This window comes from Eretmochelys imbricata, chromosome 4 (assembly GCF_965152235.1).
Source record: "Eretmochelys imbricata isolate rEreImb1 chromosome 4, rEreImb1.hap1, whole genome shotgun sequence".
In the NCBI taxonomy this organism is placed as follows: domain Eukaryota; kingdom Metazoa; phylum Chordata; order Testudines; family Cheloniidae; genus Eretmochelys; species Eretmochelys imbricata.
This window is the reverse complement of record NC_135575.1, coordinates 126724690-126744564: the sequence shown is the minus strand read 5'-3', so window position 1 is coordinate 126744564 and position 19875 is coordinate 126724690. Positions and strand designations below refer to the sequence as shown.

At 43.8% G+C, this 19875-nt stretch overlaps 1 protein-coding gene across 1 annotated transcript in view; it reads right to left on the bottom strand.

Annotated features, from left to right (window-relative positions):
* The window catches only part of POLN (DNA polymerase nu), a 192962-nt gene that overhangs the window by 129822 nt on the left and 43265 nt on the right, over positions 1-19875 (bottom strand). The window contains exons 6-7 of the mRNA XM_077816181.1: positions 18473-18630; positions 11958-12026 (exon numbers count right to left, since the gene is read on the bottom strand). Of these exons, the coding sequence (XP_077672307.1) occupies positions 11958-12026; positions 18473-18630 (227 nt within the window). The remainder of the gene's footprint in view (positions 1-11957; positions 12027-18472; positions 18631-19875) is intronic.

Here is a 19875-nt window from a genome sequence, read left to right as displayed (position 1 = left end):
CCTATTGGGGAACCTGGTCCCAGATTGGCGGAAAGAGCCTTTCAAGGCCCTTCAGGAACCTGATCGGCATCTCATGCGAGAATACCGATTTACCCTGGATGTGAGGATGGAAGGCCGGTATGGCTACCAGGTGCTCCTTGATCGAAGAGAAGGCGAGGCCCTGGTGCTTTATGTAGAACAGGTAATCCAGGACGGACTGCAGAGATGACTGGGTCAGGGAGATGTTGCACTCTGACACTCAGCAGGAGAAATGCTTCCACTTTGCCAGGTAAATCACTCTAGTGGAGGGCTTTCTGCTTTCCAAGAGAACCTGCTATACCTGACTAGAGCAAGCCTGTTCCTCTGGATTCAGCCACCCAGCGTCCAAGCTGTGAGGTGGAGAGAGGCAAGGTTTGGATGCAGGAGCTGACCGTAATCCCGCAAGAGTAGGTCTGGGCGGCTGGGAAGTGGCCATGGGGCTGCCACTGCCAGGTCCATGAGCGTGCCAAACCAATGCTGGCAAGGCCATGCCAGGGTGGTGTCAGCAGCGCACTCCACACTGAGCATTGGTGCTAGGAGCATTATCTGATCCAGTCGGCTCTGAGGCCGGTGCAAGGGCCGACTCCATAAGTAGTGCTCAGAGACTAATGTCCCACTCCTTTTTGGTCCGTGGAAGATGCTCTTGCAGATGCAACACTTGTCGCTAACTTGGATTTCCCCTAAACACTTCAGACAGCTTCTATGGTGATCACTGACTAGCATGGGCTTCTTGCAACAGTCACTGGGGTATGCCCGTCCCTAGGCTAAGTCCCATTTGGAACTAACAAACTATCACTAACTCTACACTAAGGGAACTATAAAACTTTAACAACAAAGTTTTTAACAACAATATACAAAAAGTTCACAACTAGGCACAGTTGAGAGGAGTAAGCTTGCCAAGGCAAGGAGACATTCCAGCACCATTACTGGTGGTAAGAAGGAACTGAGGGAGGGGGAGCCGCTGGCGTCCCTTATACCGGTGCATACGTGCGCCACTCCAGAGAGCACCTGAGCCGGTCCCCTATGGATACCACTGAGGGAAAAACTTCTGGTACCAGTGCATGTGGCGAGCACACACACCTACAATGCAATGGACATGAACAAGCACTAGAAGAAGAAAAATTGTCGGTGGTCCTCCAGCCCCATTCCCACAATGCAGTGAACCCTTTTCTGCCTAACCTTTACCCACATCTATAAAAGGTCCCTGTTGCCCTGCTGTCACCACTAGTAGCAAGTTGTGCTGACCACTTGAGAATGATTTTTCACTGCACTCCTTTGATCAGTACAGGTGACCATGGATAATGTTTGGAGAGCAGCCACTTGCTCTGCCAAGCACACAGCAGTCTTGATACATGTGTGGTCAGAGAATACCATCCTCTACGTCTTCTCCTGTACCAGGAAATGTTACAGAGGCTGGAGAAAGTGGTCATTCTCTGGACTCCAGCCCAATGCTAGGAACACATGAAGCACCTGAGGCTCTGTACCGTAGAGCAAAAAGACTCCAACATTCACTCCAGATGGGATCGTCATACGTGCCTTTTCTATGATGAACTGGACAAGGTGCTCTCCAGGGCTCACAGTACAGAGCCTGAAGTGGGTCAACCCCCTCCTCAACCCTGCCAACCTCATCATCTGACAGGATGCTGATGAGGGCCAGGGCAAGGCAAGGAGGAAGGAAGGGACCATAGAGGAATACCTGAAAGACCCAGATGAAGAGGAGCGTGTCATTTTGCACCTCTACCCAGAGAAGCCAGTTGAGCAAGCCCCACAATTAGCCTGAGGAGGACCCTGAGGCATGGCAGGAATGAGCACCCAAGACTGGTAAATTACAGTAGACCCCCCTCCCCCCGCACCTTCCCTGCCAGTATCCCCTCTTGCTCTAATGCGATATACCTGATTTTAAGCCCAGCGCCTGGCTCTGCATCACCCCAAAATGGTCCCCAAGCAAAGGCAGCTATAAAGCAATGATTTTATAGAATTTGTATGAACCACTATTACATATTGGCAGAGGCTATAAAAAAGACTTTTAAACTACCCTTGTGCCTGTACATTTCTCAGCCAGCATGCTGTCAGTGATAGTCCTGGGGCCCTGTGGACCAGGGAAAAGGGAGAGGGCAGGTTTGGAAAGAGCCCAGTTGAGGATAGGACAGTTGTAGAAACCTGATTGTTGTCCAAAGTTACAGCGGTCTTTGGCTCCTTTGAAGATTACAAAAGAGTTTAAGTGATTTACCTGAGTTAACCCTGCCCCACCTCAGTCTTCCTGTCACCTTACAACTGGGAGCCACGCGGCACAAAGGTGCACGTGTGTTAGGTACAGGAAGGGAAAGGGAATCCTTTGGTTGTCTGAGGAACATCACAGCAGTCCTCACTCTCTTTGAAGATTACTTTTTTTTTTTTAAACTGTTCCAATGATGCAGAAGCCATGAGAAATGTGGGTGGATGAGAGATGCACTCTGGAGGTAGCACTAACACAATGCCATGTCCTTTTGCAATGGACAGGTGAGTGGCTTGCAGTGTTGATTGGAAGCTTCAAGGAACAAAAAGAAGTTGTGGTGTGTGTCTTTCTTTCCCTGAGCCTTTCACCACTGTTCAGGGGACACCGGGATTGGATATTCTGATGCTGCGGGGGGCGGGAATTGCGGGGGGAGGGGTTTGCTTCTCCTGTTCCATGGAAGCTCCATCTGCAGGCTTAGAATATCATCAGTTTCCTGTCAAATTGCCTTCCCAATCCTGTAAGCAGGGCCGGCTCCAGCTTTTTTGCTGCCCCAAGCGGCGGGGAAAAAAAAAATCCCAATTGAGCTGCTGCTGAGGTGGAAGGGAGGGAATGAAGGACTCGCCGCCGAAGACCCAGACGTGCCTCCCCAATAACTGATGGTGTGCTGCTCCTTTCTATTGGCTGCCCCAGGCACCTGCTTCCTTCACTGGTGCCTGGAGCCGGCCCTGCCTGTAAGCTCATTTCAGCAAATGTCTGGTTTAGCAGAAATACCAGCTTGTTTTGAAGTTCAACAGCAGCACAAATGTACTTGGTCCAACTTCATAGCTGACCAAACCCCTCCAAGCAGCAATATGTAGAGGGGTCATGTCATAAATATAAAGGGAAGGGTAAACCCCTTTAAAATCCCTCCTGGCCAGAGGAAAAATCCTCTCACCTGTAAAGGGTTAAAAAGCTAAAGGTAACCTCGCTGGCACCTGACCAAAATGACCAATGAGGAGACAAGATACTTTCAAAAGCTGGGAGGAGGGAGAGAAACAAAGGGTCTGGGTCTGTCTATATGCTTCTTTTGCCGGGGATAGACCAGGAATGGAGTCTTAGAACTTTTACAGGTTTCAGAGTAACAGCCGTGTTAGTCTGTATTCGCAAAAAGAAAAGGAGTACTTGTGGCACCTTAGAGACTAACCAATTTATTTGAGCATAAGCTTTTGTGAGCTACAGCTCACTTCATCGGAAGCTTATGCTCAAATAAATTGGTTAGTCTCTAAGGTGCCTCAAGTACTCCTTTTCTTTTTAGAACTTTTAGTAAGTAATCTAGCTAGGTATGTGTTAGATTATGATTTCTTTAAATGGCTGAGAAAAGAATTGTGCTGAATAGAATGACTATTTCTGTCTGTGTGTCTTTTTTGTAACTTAAGGTTTTGCCTAGAGGGATTCTCTATGTTTTGAATCTAATTACCCTGTAAGGTATCTACCATCCTGATTTTACAGAGGTGGTTCCTTTACTTCTACTTACTTCTATTTCTATTAAAAGTCTTCTTGTAAGAAAACTGAATGCTTTTTCATTGTTCTCAGATCCAAGGGTTTGGGTCTGTGGTCACCTATGCAAATTGGTGAGGATTTTTACCAAACCTTTCCCAGGAAGTGGGGTGCAAGGGTTGGGAGGATTTTGGGGGGAAAGACGTATCCAAACTGCATTTCCCAGTAAACCCAGTTAGAGTTTGGTGGTGGCAGTGGATATTCCAAGGACAAAGGATAAAATTAATTTGTACCTTGGGGAAGTTTTAACCTAAGCTGGTAAAAGTAAGCTTAGGAGGTTTTCATGCAGGTCCCCACATCTGTACCCTAGAGTTCAGAGTGGGGGAGGAACCTTGACATGGTGGCAGAGTGGTGGGATTAACCTGAAATCATTTTGAGATCAATTTGAGATTTTTTGAACCAGAAATACAGATTTTAAAAAGGAATTTTTTTTTCCTTTGGGGTTGCTGGAAAGGAGGTCCAGAAAGCAGCTGAAACTGCTCACTATCAGAGAATAGGTATTCTATTCCAGCACAGCAAAATTTTACAGCCAAGTTTTGTTTGTTTATTTCTAAACCTTGGGTGTAAAGTTAGTTAAAAACAGAGAGGTTAGGATGACAAAATCCACGGCTCGACGAAAGCTGGAATTAGCCAGATTTCAGCTGAGGAAAAACAAAGGGAACATGAAAGACAGATAGAACTCATGCGACTGAAGGAGGAGGAGAGGGAAAAAGAGAGGAAGCATGCACTGGAGATGGAGAAGGTAAAGGCTCAGCAGAATATACCAACAAACCCTAGCAATCCTTCTCCAAGTACCACTCCCCATCCCAGAAAGTTCCCCACCTACAAGGCAAGCGATGATACTGAGGCCTTCCTAGAAAACTTTGAAAGGGCCTGCCTTGGGTACAACATCTCTACTGACCAATACATGGTAGAGCTGAGGCTGCAGCTCAGTGGACCCTTAGCTGAGGTGGCAGCTGAAATGCCTAAAGAACACATGAACAAGTATGAACTGTTTAAATCCAAGGCGAGAGTCAGAATGGGGATAACACCCGAGCAGTCTCGTCGGAGGTTCAGAGCCCTAAGGTGGAAACCAGACGTGTCATTTACCCGACATGCCTACCACACTGTGAAACATTGGGATGCCTGGATATCAGGAGCAAGTGTTGAATCTCCAGTAAATTTGCCCTTCCTAATGCAAATGGAACAATTCTTAGAGGGTGTTCCTGAGGAAATAGAAAGATACATCCTAGATGGGAAGCCCAAAACTGTAATCGAGGCAGGAGAGATTGGAGCCAGATGGGTGGAGGTGGCAGAGAAGAAGAAAACTGGTCGCAGTTAGAGCGGAGACCAGAAGGGACAACCCCAGACCACACCCTATTACCGGGGGCCTCCCAAAGCCCCACCTACCTCCCAAAGAACCCTCCAGACCCCTTATCGTCCCACCAACCCATTCTCCAGCAACCCTCCTCACCCCAGTGAGCCGTCAGCTGGACAATGTTTTAAATGTAACGAGCTGGGGCATGTAAAGGCCAGCTGCCCCAAGAACCCCAACAGATTACAGTTCATTGCACCGGAATCGCACCAGAGGTCCGCAGGCCCAGATACCTCCCAGATACCCTTGGAGCGGAGGGAAACTGTGAGTGTGGGCGGGAAGAAGGTCACCGCGTGGAGGGACACCGGAGCACAAGTGTCAGCTATCCATGCTTCCTTAGTGGACCCCAATTTAATCAACCCAATGATCTGGAGAAAGGGGTAAACAGTAAGGTGGCAAAGTTTGCAGATGATACTAAACTGCCCAGGATAGTTAAGACCAAAGCATACTGTGAAGAACTTCAAAAAGATCTCACAAAACTAAGTGATTGGGCAACAAAAATGGCAAATGAAATTTAATGTGGATAAATGTAAACTAATGCACACTGGAAAAAATAACCCCAACTATATATACAATATGATGGGGGCTAATTTACCTACAACTAATCAGGAAAAAGATCTTGGAGTCATCGTGGATAGTTCTCTGAAGACGTCCAGGCAGTGTGCAGCGGCAGTCAAAAAAGCAAACTGGATGTTAGGAATCATTAAAAAAGGGATAGAGAATAAGACAGAGAATATCTTATTGCCCTTATATAAATCCATGGTACGCCCACATCTTGAATACTGCGTACAGATGTGGTCCCCTCATCTCAAAAAAGATATACTGGCATTAGAAAAGGTTCAGAAAAGGGCGACTAAAATGATTAGGGGTATGGAACGGGTCCCATATGAGGAGAGATTAAAGAGGCTAGGACTTTTCAGCTTGGACAAGAGGAGACTAAGGGGGGATATGATAGAGGTATATAAAATCATGAGTGGTGTGGAGAAAGTGAATAAGGAAAAGTTATTTACTTGTTCCCATAATATAAGAACTAGGGGCCACCAAATGAAATTAATGGGCAGCAGGTTTTAAACAAATAAAAGGAAATTCTTCTTCACTCAGCGCACAGTCAACCTGTGGAACTCCTTGCCTGAGGAGGCTGTGAAGGCCTGGACTATAACAGGGTTTAAAAGAGAACTGGCTAAATTCATGGAAGTTAAGTCCATTAATGGCTATTAGCCAGGATGGGTAAGGAATGGTGTCCCTAGCCTCTGTTTGTCAGAGGGTGGAGATGGATGGCAGGAGAGAGATCACTAGATCATTACCTGTTAGGTTCACTTCCTCTGGGGCACCTGGCATTGGCCACTTTCGGTAGACAGGATACTGGGCTTGATGGACCTTTGGTCTGACCCAGTATGGCCATTCTTATGTTCTTATGTGTGGATCCTCCTTCCTGACAAACGGGAACTTTTTATTCAGGTTCAAGTTAGGGCCCCATGATACATAGTACATTTTTGATTTGTGTAACTCAGTGGTGCCATCAGACTGCAAAGAATTCTTTGTCCCTCCCATGCCCCTTCACCACCGCCACCTCAGTTCCATAAATATAAGAATTCCAAAGAATACACCAGAGGGATAGCTAAAGTTATGCCCAGAACACACTAATAGTTTTAACAGAAGACACAAAACAGGTTAAGTAAACTTCTTTATTGCTTGGTTCATACATAGAACAAGGAGGAAACACAATTAAAGTGACAGTAAAGCCAACAGATGCTGAACAGTGATGAAATGACCCTCTTCCCCCACTCTCAGGAAATCAAGGCCAGTTTTCAACCTTGGGTGTACTCATGCATAATAGCTGACAAGTGCTGTTATCTCTGCACTCAGTCAAATGCTAAAAGAATTTCTGAAGCCCCTCCCAAACCCTTAAAGAATTGTTTTGAAGGTCATTGAAACTGACTGAGTGCTCCCCTTAGTATAGTCTTCAAAACAGATGTTAACATTAACACCAAAGCATTTTATAATGATGGCAACAGAACTGAGTAAACACACTCCACAGCAAAAACTCAAGCCCCATAGTGTTAATGCTGTGCCCTGCCACAACTGTCCATAGAGAGTCAATAGTTACAGAAATGAATGGCTAATTACACAGTTACAGGGAACTAAACCCTCACAAACATAAGAACAGCCATACTGAGTCAGACCACTGGTCCATCAAGCTCAGTATCCTGTCTTGTGAAAGTGGCTGGTGCCAGGTGCTTCAGAGGAAATAAACAGAGCAATTTATCAAATCTTCCATCCCGTCATCCAGTCCCAGCTTCTGGCAGTCAGAGGTTTAGGGACACCCAGAGCATGCGGTTGCATCCCTGACCATCTTGGACAATAGCCATTGATGGACCTATCCTCCACAAAGGTACACTCACACCCAAATATGTGCCTATGGTCACTCCTGTGCAACTCCAGCAGCTCCATAGGGTGTGATATTGTCCCTCAAAAATGCAGAAGTCACCCACTGCATCCCACTGTTCCAGAATGCATGCACATCAGGTATCCCAGATTTTTCTTGCCCTCCAAGAACCAGACCACCATGCAAGCAGGCAGGATCTGGCTGTCTAAACGCTTTGCAAACAAGTCCTCTCTTGTGCCCACACTATATGGAAGTACCCGCCTTTACCCTCACATACGCTGTGAAGGGCACAGCAGGCCACAATTATGAGAACAGCATTGGCCACACTGGCATCCAGACTGGTATGTAAGCATCATCGAACTTTCAGCCACCCAGACTTGAACTTCATGACCATTCGCTATCTATGCAATTTGTAGTTGAGTTCCCTTTTTCCAGGGTCATTGATGTCAGGGGTATGGTTTCATGAGCGAAGCTAAGAGTGGGTATGCAGGGTCTTCCAAAATAACTGTTGGCACAAACCCACTGTAGAGTACTGCTTAGTTTCTAGGGAATGAAGTCCCTTCTTCCCCCAAAGTACAATCCCAATCTCCTCAGCACCCTGGTGTCATGAATCTTTACTGTGTTTCCAACAGTGTTCATGAACTCTGTGGTCCACTAAGCCCTGAAGAATGATTGAGTAGTAACCTTTTCGGCTCACATACTCACTCGCTCCTTTTGGTGGGCAAAGTATTGGGAAATGGATGCCATCAGTGGCCCATGCAGAGTTCGGAAACCCTATTCTCTGAAATCCAGCTATAATGTCCAGTACTCGGATTATGGCAACCACTCGTGGGTAGGTGACAGTACTATTTGTCTCACAAATCTGTACAACCATGACCCTGACAGTAGACTTCCCAAATCCATACTGGTTTGCAACTGACCAGAAGCCAGCTGGTGTTACCAGGTTCCACAAGGCAAAAGCCATGTACTTCTGTATTGGTATGGCTTTCCAAAATCAAGTGCTCTGGCACTGAAGGGTTGGAGCAAGCTCTCTCACATCTCCATCAAGGTCTGCTTCCTCGTTCGGAAGTTCTGAACCCACTGCTCCTAATCCCAGGTTTCCAAAACCACGTGATCTTACCACATCGTGCTCATTCTCCTGGACCAGTAGCGGCAGTCTACTCATGGGCATACCATGGCAATAGCAGCAGACACCATATCTGTTCCATGGGACCATAGTGGATTGTCAGTCACCTGCTTGGTCAGCTGTCTTTGGCTTTTCAAAAAGTTCTAGCACAATTCCATCCGGTATCTCTCACTGACTGCTGTGACAAAGCTCTGTCCTTGCCTCCGTGGGTCCTGCATTTCCTGGCAGATTTCGGTAGCCTCAGAGGCTCACTGTGACCCTCCACATAACCCTTCTCTCTCTAGAGAGAAGGGTCACAGTCTACTGAGCCATTTTCATCATAAGCCAGCGAGGGAAAGGAGGAGAAGTTATCCTTCATTGCACAGTCTCTGTTGTCTCCCAGTCTCAGTGATTAATCAGGGGGCAAAAGCGGGGGGGGAGCCCGGGCCCACCCTCTACTCCGGGCTCCAGCTGAGGGACTCTAATAGTATCAGCTATGGTATCTGACCTTTTAGAAACATGACATGTACAATTCCCTGGGCTACTTCCCCCACAGCAGCCCTCACTTCCTCAAGCTCCACTTCACCCTTACCTCAGGGCCTCCTTCCTTATGCCTGATATGGTGTGTACTGCTCAGTCTCTCCAACAGCACAACTTCCTTCCTGACATGCACACTCACCTGACTAACTGGGAGGCTTTTAACTAGTTTCAGCCAGCCCCTGATTGGCTTCAGGTGTCCCAATCAACCTAGCGTTCTCCCTGCCTTCTGGAAAGTTCTTAATTGGCCCCAGGTGTCTTAATTGACCTGGAGCAGCTGCCATTTCACTTATCCTGGTACCAGAGATTTGTTTAGCCTGGAGCTAATATAGCTGTCTCCCACTACTTTTCTATAGCCATCTGGCCTTGCCCCGTCACATTGCCTATTGCACTGGAGAAAACTATGTCCCCAAGACGGAGCAGGAGCAGAACCACATCATCATTCACTTGCTCCACATCTTCCACCTAGTTTGGCAGAAGGGAGAGGTGAACAGGAACTGCCATCGGCAAATATATGAAGGTGGAGGACAGCACCAATACCAAATAGCAAGGCAGTTCCTAGAGCTTCTCCTTTGATGCACAGAAACCTGGGATATGCCCCTGAAATGGTAGTGCTAACATCACGTACCAAACACCGGCAGTGTGGATGGTGGTATACACATGTACAGCATACATGGACACTCAGTACAGGTATGGGGTACACGTGGAAGCGTACCTGAGCATGCGTGCAAGTATAGATGTAGCCATAATTAGAAAGTTTTTCCTAATATCTAATCTAAATCTCCCTTGCTGCAGATTAAGCCCATTACTTCTTGTCCTGTGCTTCATACAGAACATACAGAACAATTGATCACCATCCTTTTCAAAACAGCCCTCAGCGTAATTGAAGACTGCCATCACGTTACCCCCACCCTCAGTATTCTTTTCTCAAGACTAAATATACACTTTTTTTTAAATCTTTACTCATAGCTTAGGTTTTCTAAACCTTGTATCATTTTTGTAGCTATCCTCCGGACTCTCTCCAATTCGTCCACATCTTTAAGTGTGGCATCTAAAATTGGACAATACGCCAGCTGAGGCCTCACCAGCACAATGTAGAGCAGAACATCCCATGTCTTCCACATGACACTCCTGTTAGTATACCCAGTATATTTGTCAGCTCCACACTGCTGATTCATATTCAATTTGTGATCCACTACAACCTCCAGATCCACTTTAGCAGTATCACGGACTAGTCACTTATTTCCCATTTTCTATTTGGGGATTTGTTTTTTCCTTCCTAAGTGTAGTACTTTATACTTGTCTTTATTGAATTTCATCTTGTAAAATTAGACCATGGAACTCATTGCCACAAGGCCTACAACTCCGAAAGATTTAAAGAAAGTTTTGACATTTATGTGCATAATTAGAATATTCAGTTATAATAATAAAGACTAACAAAGAATATTGGAAGGGATATAAAACCTCATGACTCTGGGTTTAAACCAATCTCTAACAACTATTATTTTCACAGGGCACAGATTATCCCAAAACTGTGTACTACTAGTGTTTTTTGCATCTTACTCTTATGCATCTAGTGCTTGACACTGTCAGAGATAGGATACTGAACTAAATATAAAATGGGTCTGTTCTAGTATGGCAATTCCTACATTCCTAAGTATGAGAGAGAGGGCTTCTGGCAGGCCATTTCTGTGAGAGCTCCGTTCTTTTGGAATTTTTCCTCCTTGGACCAAAATAGTCTGTATTTATTGATATTCAAGACATATACTGCAAGGCTCATCTTTTTAAGATACCTTTTGGGGAGAGAAAGCTTGCTTAAGGAGGTTACATTTAAGGAGTGTGTAATATTTCTTTTCATTTTATTTGGCTAGAGGTTTATTTATTTATTTCCCTTTGATTTATATTGACTGTGCATGTACTTAAATGTTAGTGGCACTGAGAGATGAAATAGGTGCCTCTTGTGGTCTTATAAATTAAACAAAATCATCTTGAGAACACTTTTGGCATAATCTTCTGATGCCAACCACAGGCCATTACAGGGGCCTCAGGCATTGGTGCACCTTGGTCCCTCCTATTCTCTGCCTCTGGCACATAGTAGTTTAGATTCCTGATAATTTGGTCTAATTTCAGTTCTTGGGCTTGGGGTGTGCTGGTGGCTGGATGGTGTTGATGGCCTGTGATATACAGGAAGTCAGACTATATGATCTGGTGATCCCTTCTGGCCTTAAATTCTATGGTTATGTCTACACAGCAGCTGGGAGCATCCCTCCCAGCAGAGATGGAGAGACTCACCCTAGCCACAGAGCTAAAAATAGCAGTGAGGATGTTATAGCACTAGCAGCAGCTTGGACTAGCCATCTGAGCTCAGACACAAGGTCAGGCGGGTTTGGGCTCAGATAGCTAGCCTGAGTCACCACCCATGCCACAACTTCCTCACTGCTATTTTAAGAGCGCTATCTCAAACAGAACTAATGCTAGTCTGTTTAACCAGGTGGGAGGCAACTGCAGTGTAAATATACACTATGATTTGGAAACAGCCTTCATTAGCTCTCACTTCTTCAAAATCTGTGTGAACCCCACTTAGCACACATGGCCCTAAATCATGGGAGTGCCTCTATTACTGAAAACAGCACCACTGGTGGATTCAGTGTCTAATAATATTTAACATATGAGGCCTTCTTGTCTTTTTCCATATATAGACTCTGACTTTACTTTTAATTAAAGGTAAATCACAAATGTTTTTTTTCATTCACCATATCACTATGTAGGTACAATTTTTTGGTATATTTTGCTATGAAAATCTTACCTGTAATTCATCAGCCAGATCCATCATTATGCTGTAAAGTATCTTCAAGTTTAGAACCAAGTTCTGGTGCTGATTTAAAAATAAATAAATCAAGAATACTCAATTACTAATATAAAACTGGTAAGATTATTACTTCAATACTAAGTGATTAACCAACATGAAAGCATTTTTCCTTGTGCATCTACTGATGCTAACTCTTGCATATCTAGTAATATTCTTAGGCCACTGATAATCACATTTCAAGAGCTCCTGGGGAAGTAATGATCTGGAATATTTAGAACTTAATGTATTCCTTATTTTACATACCGCACCTGGGAACACAATCGGAGCATGAAGATTGAAGAGGTGTACTTACTTTTAAGAGATAATATTGTAACATTGGGCTTTTGATACTAGAGTTAAAGTTCTTGTAGTAAAGTGATCATGATAGGGTTAACTGGGTTATCGAGAGCATTATGGGATGGAGCCATGCTCCTCTCCCATGCCTTACTTCCTGTTTTAGTCCATGGGAGTGTTCTCCCCACTCTGTTGCGATGCAGTTAGATATACAGCAAGTCCCCAGCCTGAAGTCCTGCGAATAGACTTATCTTTGTTGCACTGAGCAGTCCCTTTTCAAAAGTTCTACCATCATGTCTACACAATGGAAAGTTTCTTACCTGATCATTTCCATTCTGCTAGCAGTATCTGCCACAATTCTGTGACTTTGGGCTGTTCCCCTCCTCTCTGAAAAAATGAAGGCAGTTCAAAGTTGCAGCATAGCTCATGCTGGCTATGTTCCCTTCTCCAGCTGCACGCCAGAAGAGTCATTCCAAAGCTGTGTAGAAACTCTTACAATATGATTAGTAACAATAGTGCCAGTCAGTGAACTACGTACAGTAGGCTATCTGGCCCACAAATTGTAGACATAAAATAAATGTTGTCCTTTGGCTACTGGAATCTCATCAGGGACTGGTAGAATTGTGGGAGATGCTGCTAGCAAAAAGGAGATCACCAGGTAAGGCACGACATTCTGTAACCCAGCGTCTCAATTATACGATGCTTGGGAAGTAACGAGCAATGAATTATAAGAAAGAAAGGACCAAAAAAACAGACTGAAATAGAGAACTCTCTGTTTGAAAGTACATGGCAAGTTATTTTTGTATCACCACATGCAGAACCTTCATTCCAAAAGAGGCCTCTGCAGGGGATAGAAAATCCATCTTACAATGTTTGATAAAGCTGTTGACAGAAGACCAGGTTGGAGACCTTCAGATTTCCTCAGTTGAGGCATACATCCTTTCTGCTAGATGATATTGGTAGAGATCTCAGAGGTCTTCAGGAATAGGTGAACTTGATGCCATGTGTCTCCATTACACATAACTTCATCCATCTGGCCAGTGATTGGTAGAATGCCAAAAGGCTTTGGCACTTTGGGTGAAAGAATACAAACAAGGAGCTTGATCTTCTCATCAATTCATTGCACTTGAAGTAGTTCTTAAGTGCTTTACATACATCCAGAATATGCCACAGCTTTTCTGTAGGATGCTGGGTCTTTGGACAGAATAATGGAAGGATCTCTTCCTGTGTGGTATGGAAAGAGAAATCTCACCTTTGGTAAGAAAGATTCTGGAGTCCTTAGAACCAACTTGTCATCATGGAACAGCGTGTTGCTGCATGGATAGAGCTGCCAACTCAGACTTGTCAAGCTAACATAATAGTGACCAAGAAGCATGTTTTGATAGATAAAAAACAAAGGCATAACTGTAGTCCCTTGTCTATACTGTCCTGAAGAAAATCCAGAATAGCTGGAATTCCAGGGTATTTGGGATTTCCGTTTGTCTCCAGGAGTTTAACCATGCCCATATGGAGGAGTAGGCCTTTAGTGCTAAAGTCTGTCTGGAGACCAGCAGAGTGCTGACCATCTTGGAGAATAAAATGACTGCTTATGCTTCCCTCTCAATAGCCATGCAATCATATTGATTTCCATTACAACTCCGAATATGAAATGTACAGTGCTCACTTTATATTATTATTATTACAAATATTTGAACTGTAAAGAAGATAAAATAGTATTTTTCAGTTTACCTCATACAAGTACTGTAGTGCAATCTCTATCATGCAAGTGCCACCTACAAACGTAGAATCTTTTTTACATAACTGCACTCAAAAATAAAGCAATGTAAAACCTTAGAACCTAGCAATCCACTCAGTCCTACTTCCTGTTCAGCCAATCGCTAAAACAAACAAGTTTGTTTACATTTATGGGAGATAATGCTACCTGCTTCTTATTTACAATGTCACCTGAAAGTGAGAACAGGTGTTCACATGGCACTGTTGTAGCCAGCATTGCAAGGTATTTATGTGCCAGGTATGCTAAGCATTCATATGCCCTTCATGCTTCGGCCATTATTCCAGAGGACATGCTTCCATGCTGATGATGGGTTCTGCTCGATAACAATCCAAAGCAGTGCAGACTGATGCACGTTCATTTTCATCATCTGAGTCAGAGGCCACCAATAGAAGGTTGTTTTTCTTTTTTGGTGGTTTGGGTTCCGTAGTTTCTGCATTGGCTAGCCTCCCCGAGTACAAATATACTTGGAACCAGTTGGTATATATTCAAGGAGGCTAGTCCATGCAACCACTCAACACTGCTCATGCTACTGTATCTACACTATTATTTTTAGCACATTAGCTTGAGGCAGAGCTAGCATGAGTATGTTTACATGAGCTGGGAATCACACTCCTAGCTCCAAGTGTACAGACAGACTTAGTGTCTTTCATCTCTTCTACAGCATCATCCTTTATTTTTTTTTTTTTAACTAGACTGATCTTTCCTCCTTAAAATGAAGATCTTCATTCTGTGAATGAGCCTTCACAAACAAAAAATTTTTAACCATGAAAAGTAGTTCAAGGTAACTGATGTCACCTCATCTCTTGCAGAAGTGTCCAATATTTTTAATTAGGCAATCTATACAGTTCATTTCCATTAAACCCAATAGTGCTGATCATCAGATTACATTGCAGAGCTTTAAATTTTGAGAGGCTGTGTGAGTGGTCTTGGGTGAAGAGGAGAAAATTACTTGCCACTCTGGCATGGAATTTATGAAAACGCTTCTCAGTTAATCTAGTTGGTTGTAAAATGTTTCCCTTCTGTTGACTGCTTGACTAGACTAAACTTAAGGTTAAATAAAATTAGGTAGGGTAGGGTAAAATTAACAATCTATTATCACTTCCTACTCCTAACCACCAAAATAAGAGAGGTGTGGGAAATGCAACAAGATGTACTTATCTCATTTACCTTTTTAATTTTTTTAATTTCTTATTTCCTTCTCTTGCTTGGCTCTACTCTGTCTTCTCTCTCTCTATCTCTCTATATTTTTCACTAAAATTTTAACATTTTTCTTCTTTTTGTGAAAAGAGTAGAATCCCTTGCCCATTTCTCTTTCCTGCTTCCTGGGAGTATTTTCCATTTTCAATTATCTCTCCTCTTTTCTTATACTCCGCTCTCTTTCTTAAATGATATTCTCATTCTGTACATCCCATTCCCATGCCCAGTGTTCTCTCCATATTATTAACTCACCATACTCCCCCAATTTCTTATTGCCCTTCTTCTTCCTGGATGTTCTCTCGTCTACTTGCTGGATTCCTCTATCTTTTACTAACCTGCCCACTTTTTCCTCCTATGACACACTACTTGATTATTTCATTCCTCCCTTTGCTTACGCTACACCGCTTCATTCCCTTCTGTGTGCGCCATGGGATGGAGAGTGAAATGCAGCTGTGGTTCACATAGAATGATGTAGTACAGAAGCAGTCACAAGCAAGGGAGGGGATTGGCACAGAAGACAAAGAAGAGTAAGTAATGTAGTAGCCAGAAGGTGGAAACCCTCAGAAGGCAACAAGACAGCTACAAAATAAATGGGAGGAAGTAGAGGAAAACTCCCATTATGTCTGAGTATTGCATGCACCTTGCAATACAAAAATATACTTTTTAAACATAAGTGTTTTAGGATACCTAATAAGAACTTCAAGACATGTCTATTACTGCACATTCAATCTAAATGTTCTTCTAATTTCAGTGAAAAGAAAAGGAGTACTTGTGGCACCTTAGAGACTAACGAATTTATTTGAGCATTAGCTTTCGTAAGCTACAGCTCACTTCATCAGATGCATTCAGTGGAAAATACAGTGGGGAGATTTATATACACAGAGAACATGAAACAATGGGTGTTGTTATACACACTGTAAGGAGAAAGTGATCACTCTCCTTACAGTGTGTATGGTAACACCCATCGTTTCATGTTCTCTGTGTATATAAATCTCCCCACTGTATTTTCCACTGAATGCATCCGATGAAGTGAGCTGTAGCTCACGAAAGCTTATGCTCAAATAAATTTGTTAGTCTCTAAGGTGCCACAAGTACTCCTTTTCTTTTTGTGAATACAGACTAACACGGCTGCTACTCTGAAACGTAATTTCAGTGAAGGATTTCTACAGCATCAGTCAATAAAATTCCTCAGATAAGCTAGATGTTTTGGAATTTTTTAAAGCATTCTTATAGGGTATACAAGAGACAAGACTGTTTTAGTGATATCAAAAGTAACACTTCATTTAGACTACTGGACACAGATTGAGATCTGAATAGTTCTCCCTAACTCTCTAAACTCCCAGAATAAATAACACATCCTGTGAAGCCTTGTCTCTCCAAACTGGGTCTCAAATTTTTGCTCAGACTACACTGTTGTGGCCAAAAATATGACCCCAAACCCTTGGCTACATAACATTGTTCATGAAAAAGTTTTGCCAGCAGAATGGTGATTTCTGTGGAACATTTCTATTGCAGCAGGGCTAACAATTAAGAATTCTATTTTTTTAAAAAGCTTCATTAAATAGACAAAACATTTCTATTCTTCTTCTTTCATATGACTAGTGTAGAACAGCAACTACAATTTCACCTGAAGTTGATCGAGTCAAATGACTACATCAGTAATAGCAGAATTTATTGCAGTAATGCCTCCTTCATATTTATAAATTGGGTAGTAGGTAGTGATATGTTTGATGGTCTGTCGTGGGGAGCCACACTCACGCACTGGGGAGTCCTTGATTTTCCATTTGTGCATTAGATATCTGCATCTACCATGGTTGGTTCAAATTCAGTTCAGAATTGACCAAGATGAGCGTGGAAGGTCAAACCAGGAACCTTCTGCGTGGGATCTGGCACATGGTGCTTATTTTTTAAGTCTTGTTTAGCCCAATCTACTTTCCAAGCCAGGAGGGAGCAATGTTAGACAGAACAGGTAGCCACGGTGTTGGAGTTGACTTAAGGGTTCCCGTGATGCACTGTATTTAGCTGTGTATCCACAAGTCATGTGCGGCTGCATCTGCTCCATACTGGTGCACAATATTCAGTTACTGAATATACAAGTGCTACTGCAGATATTCGCAACACTGATGCTGATGCACTCCAGGTTGTACCTGCTAGTTTCAGGATTATGTTGGCTCTCATTTTTATCTTTGCAGTTACCTTGGATTGTCATGGCAAGATCATCTGTATATCCAAATTTTCGTGATTTAGTTGGAGGTATCCCATTTATGTATATATAAAAAAGGGGGATATGTTCAAGAAGTTTATAGGTCATACATAGTAGAGAAATTGGCCTATAGCTTCCAGCTTCATCAGGGGGCTTTTCACGCTTTGGAATGGCAATTACCATTGCCTCATGCCATATATTTCTTCCAGAGTGTAAGATGACAGCCTTCTCACTCTGTTAAGTGAGAATTCACAACAAATGCCATCAACTCGGCAACCAAACATTGCTCAGCAATCTTCTAGTCATCAGAGCAGCAACTAAACAAAATTTCTATCATACTGACTGTGACAAATTCACAGATTTTCTGTGTGCATGTTGTGTAGTTGTACATAAAGTTCCCCATGATTCCATGGCTATGTAATTTGACATTTTCCCAAGATGCCATGAAATTCAGCATTTCTGGCATGGAATTCACCATTTTGCTGCAGCCAAGTGCTCAACATTTTGTATTTTGTCACCCTACCAGCACTCTGCCTGCAAATGCATCTCTCTTTTCAAATTTACCTCACAAAGGAGAATTAATTAGATTATGATGCATGCACCCTGTACTATTCCATGCAACGAGGCAGCAGGGCATTGGAGATGCTGGGAATGAGAGTTGCAATCCAGCTTGCAGCCAGGGAGTGGGAGGAAGAGAACAAAGGAGATTTCATGTTGATAACACTAATTAATATTGCCATGGAATTTAGGGTTTGTTCTGCAGGATTTAGGAGCTACTCATAGGGAATTTGGTTCCACTGGCCCACAGAATACAACAAGCCCTGATTAATCTATACCAATTATCTAGCATATATTGCTAACCAAGATAACCCTTTGCTCTCAGAAGAAAATCCTGCATGTATTTTTCCGGTATATTTTTCTCTATTGTACCTTACAAAGTATCTAAATATCTTTACTATTTCACCGTTTGGTTTATCTGACTATGAGTCTCTAAAAACTACTTACCAATGTATTTCTCAAGGAATCTGCATTCATATTCACTGTTCTCTCTGAGACAGGCTTTTCAAAATGCTTATGTATCAAATATTCAAAAGAGGGGACAGTGTCACTGGGGTTTATCAGCCATGCAGCAATCCTTGGATCTAACACAACACAATCAGCCACTACAAAAATAAAAAACTATTTTAATCATTCATTGCTGATTTAATAAAAAACGGTTACTGACCTTTAATAACTGTTGTTCTTCGAGATGTGTTGCTCACATCCATTCCACATTAGATGTGTGCACACAGCATGCACCATTGCCAGAGATTTTTCCCTCAGTGGTATCTGTCGGGCCAACTAGTGCCCTTTGCAGCCACGCGCTTATGCGCTGATATAAGATACCCCGCCAGCCACACAACCTCTCAGTTCTTTCTTGCCGGTTTACTCCAACAGGGGGGTGGGAGGGAGAGTCATGGAATGGACATGAGCAACACATTTCAAAGAACAACAGTTACAAAAGGTTAGTAACCTTTTCTTCTTCTTCAAGTGCTTGCTCATGTCCATTCCACGTTAGGTGACTCACAAGTAGTACCCCAGGAGATAGGCTCAGAGTTCATGGACATGTTGACTGCAACATCACTCTCTTTAATCTGGCATTGTCTCTGGCCTGATGAGTGATGTCAAAGTGAGATGTGAAGGTATGTACTGATGACCAGGTTGTGGCCTTGCTCATGTCCTGGACTGGGACCTGTGCAAGGAATGCTGCTGACAAAGTCCGAGCTTTTGTGGAGTGAGCAGTTAAGATGGCTGAAGGCAGGACATTTGCCTGCTTGTAGCAAGCCTGAATACAGGCAGTTATCCAGGACGAGATCCTCTGGGCTGACACAGGTAGCCCTCTCCTCCTTTCTTCTATCGCTACGAAGAGTTGGCCTGGTTGCTATGGAATTGTGACACCACCTTTTGCAGGAAGGCCGGGTGGGAGTACAGTTGGACCTTGTCCTTGAAGAACACTGTGTAAAGTAGTTCCAACATAAGGGCCTTGATTTCAGACCACAGGCGCCAGCTTCTAATTTACCCCATGGTGCTCATTACCCCAACTCAGCTCCAGACCCTGCCCCTGCTCCACCCCTGTCCGGCCTCTTCCCACCCACTCCCCTGAGTGTGCCCCGTCCTCACTCCTCCCCCTCCCTTCCAGCACCTCCTGCATGCCACTGAACAGTTGTTCTACAGTGTTCAGGAGACACTGGGAGGAAGGGGAAGGAGCTGATCGGTGAGGGCTGCCAATGGGCAGGAGTGGGGAGGTGGGAGGGTAGCTTGGCTGCCAGAGGGTGCTAAGCACCTGCTAATTTTTCTGCGTGGGTGCTGGCTCATGTCCACACAGGGTCAAGGACTGAGCCCCTCCCTGCTTGTTGATATAGAACATG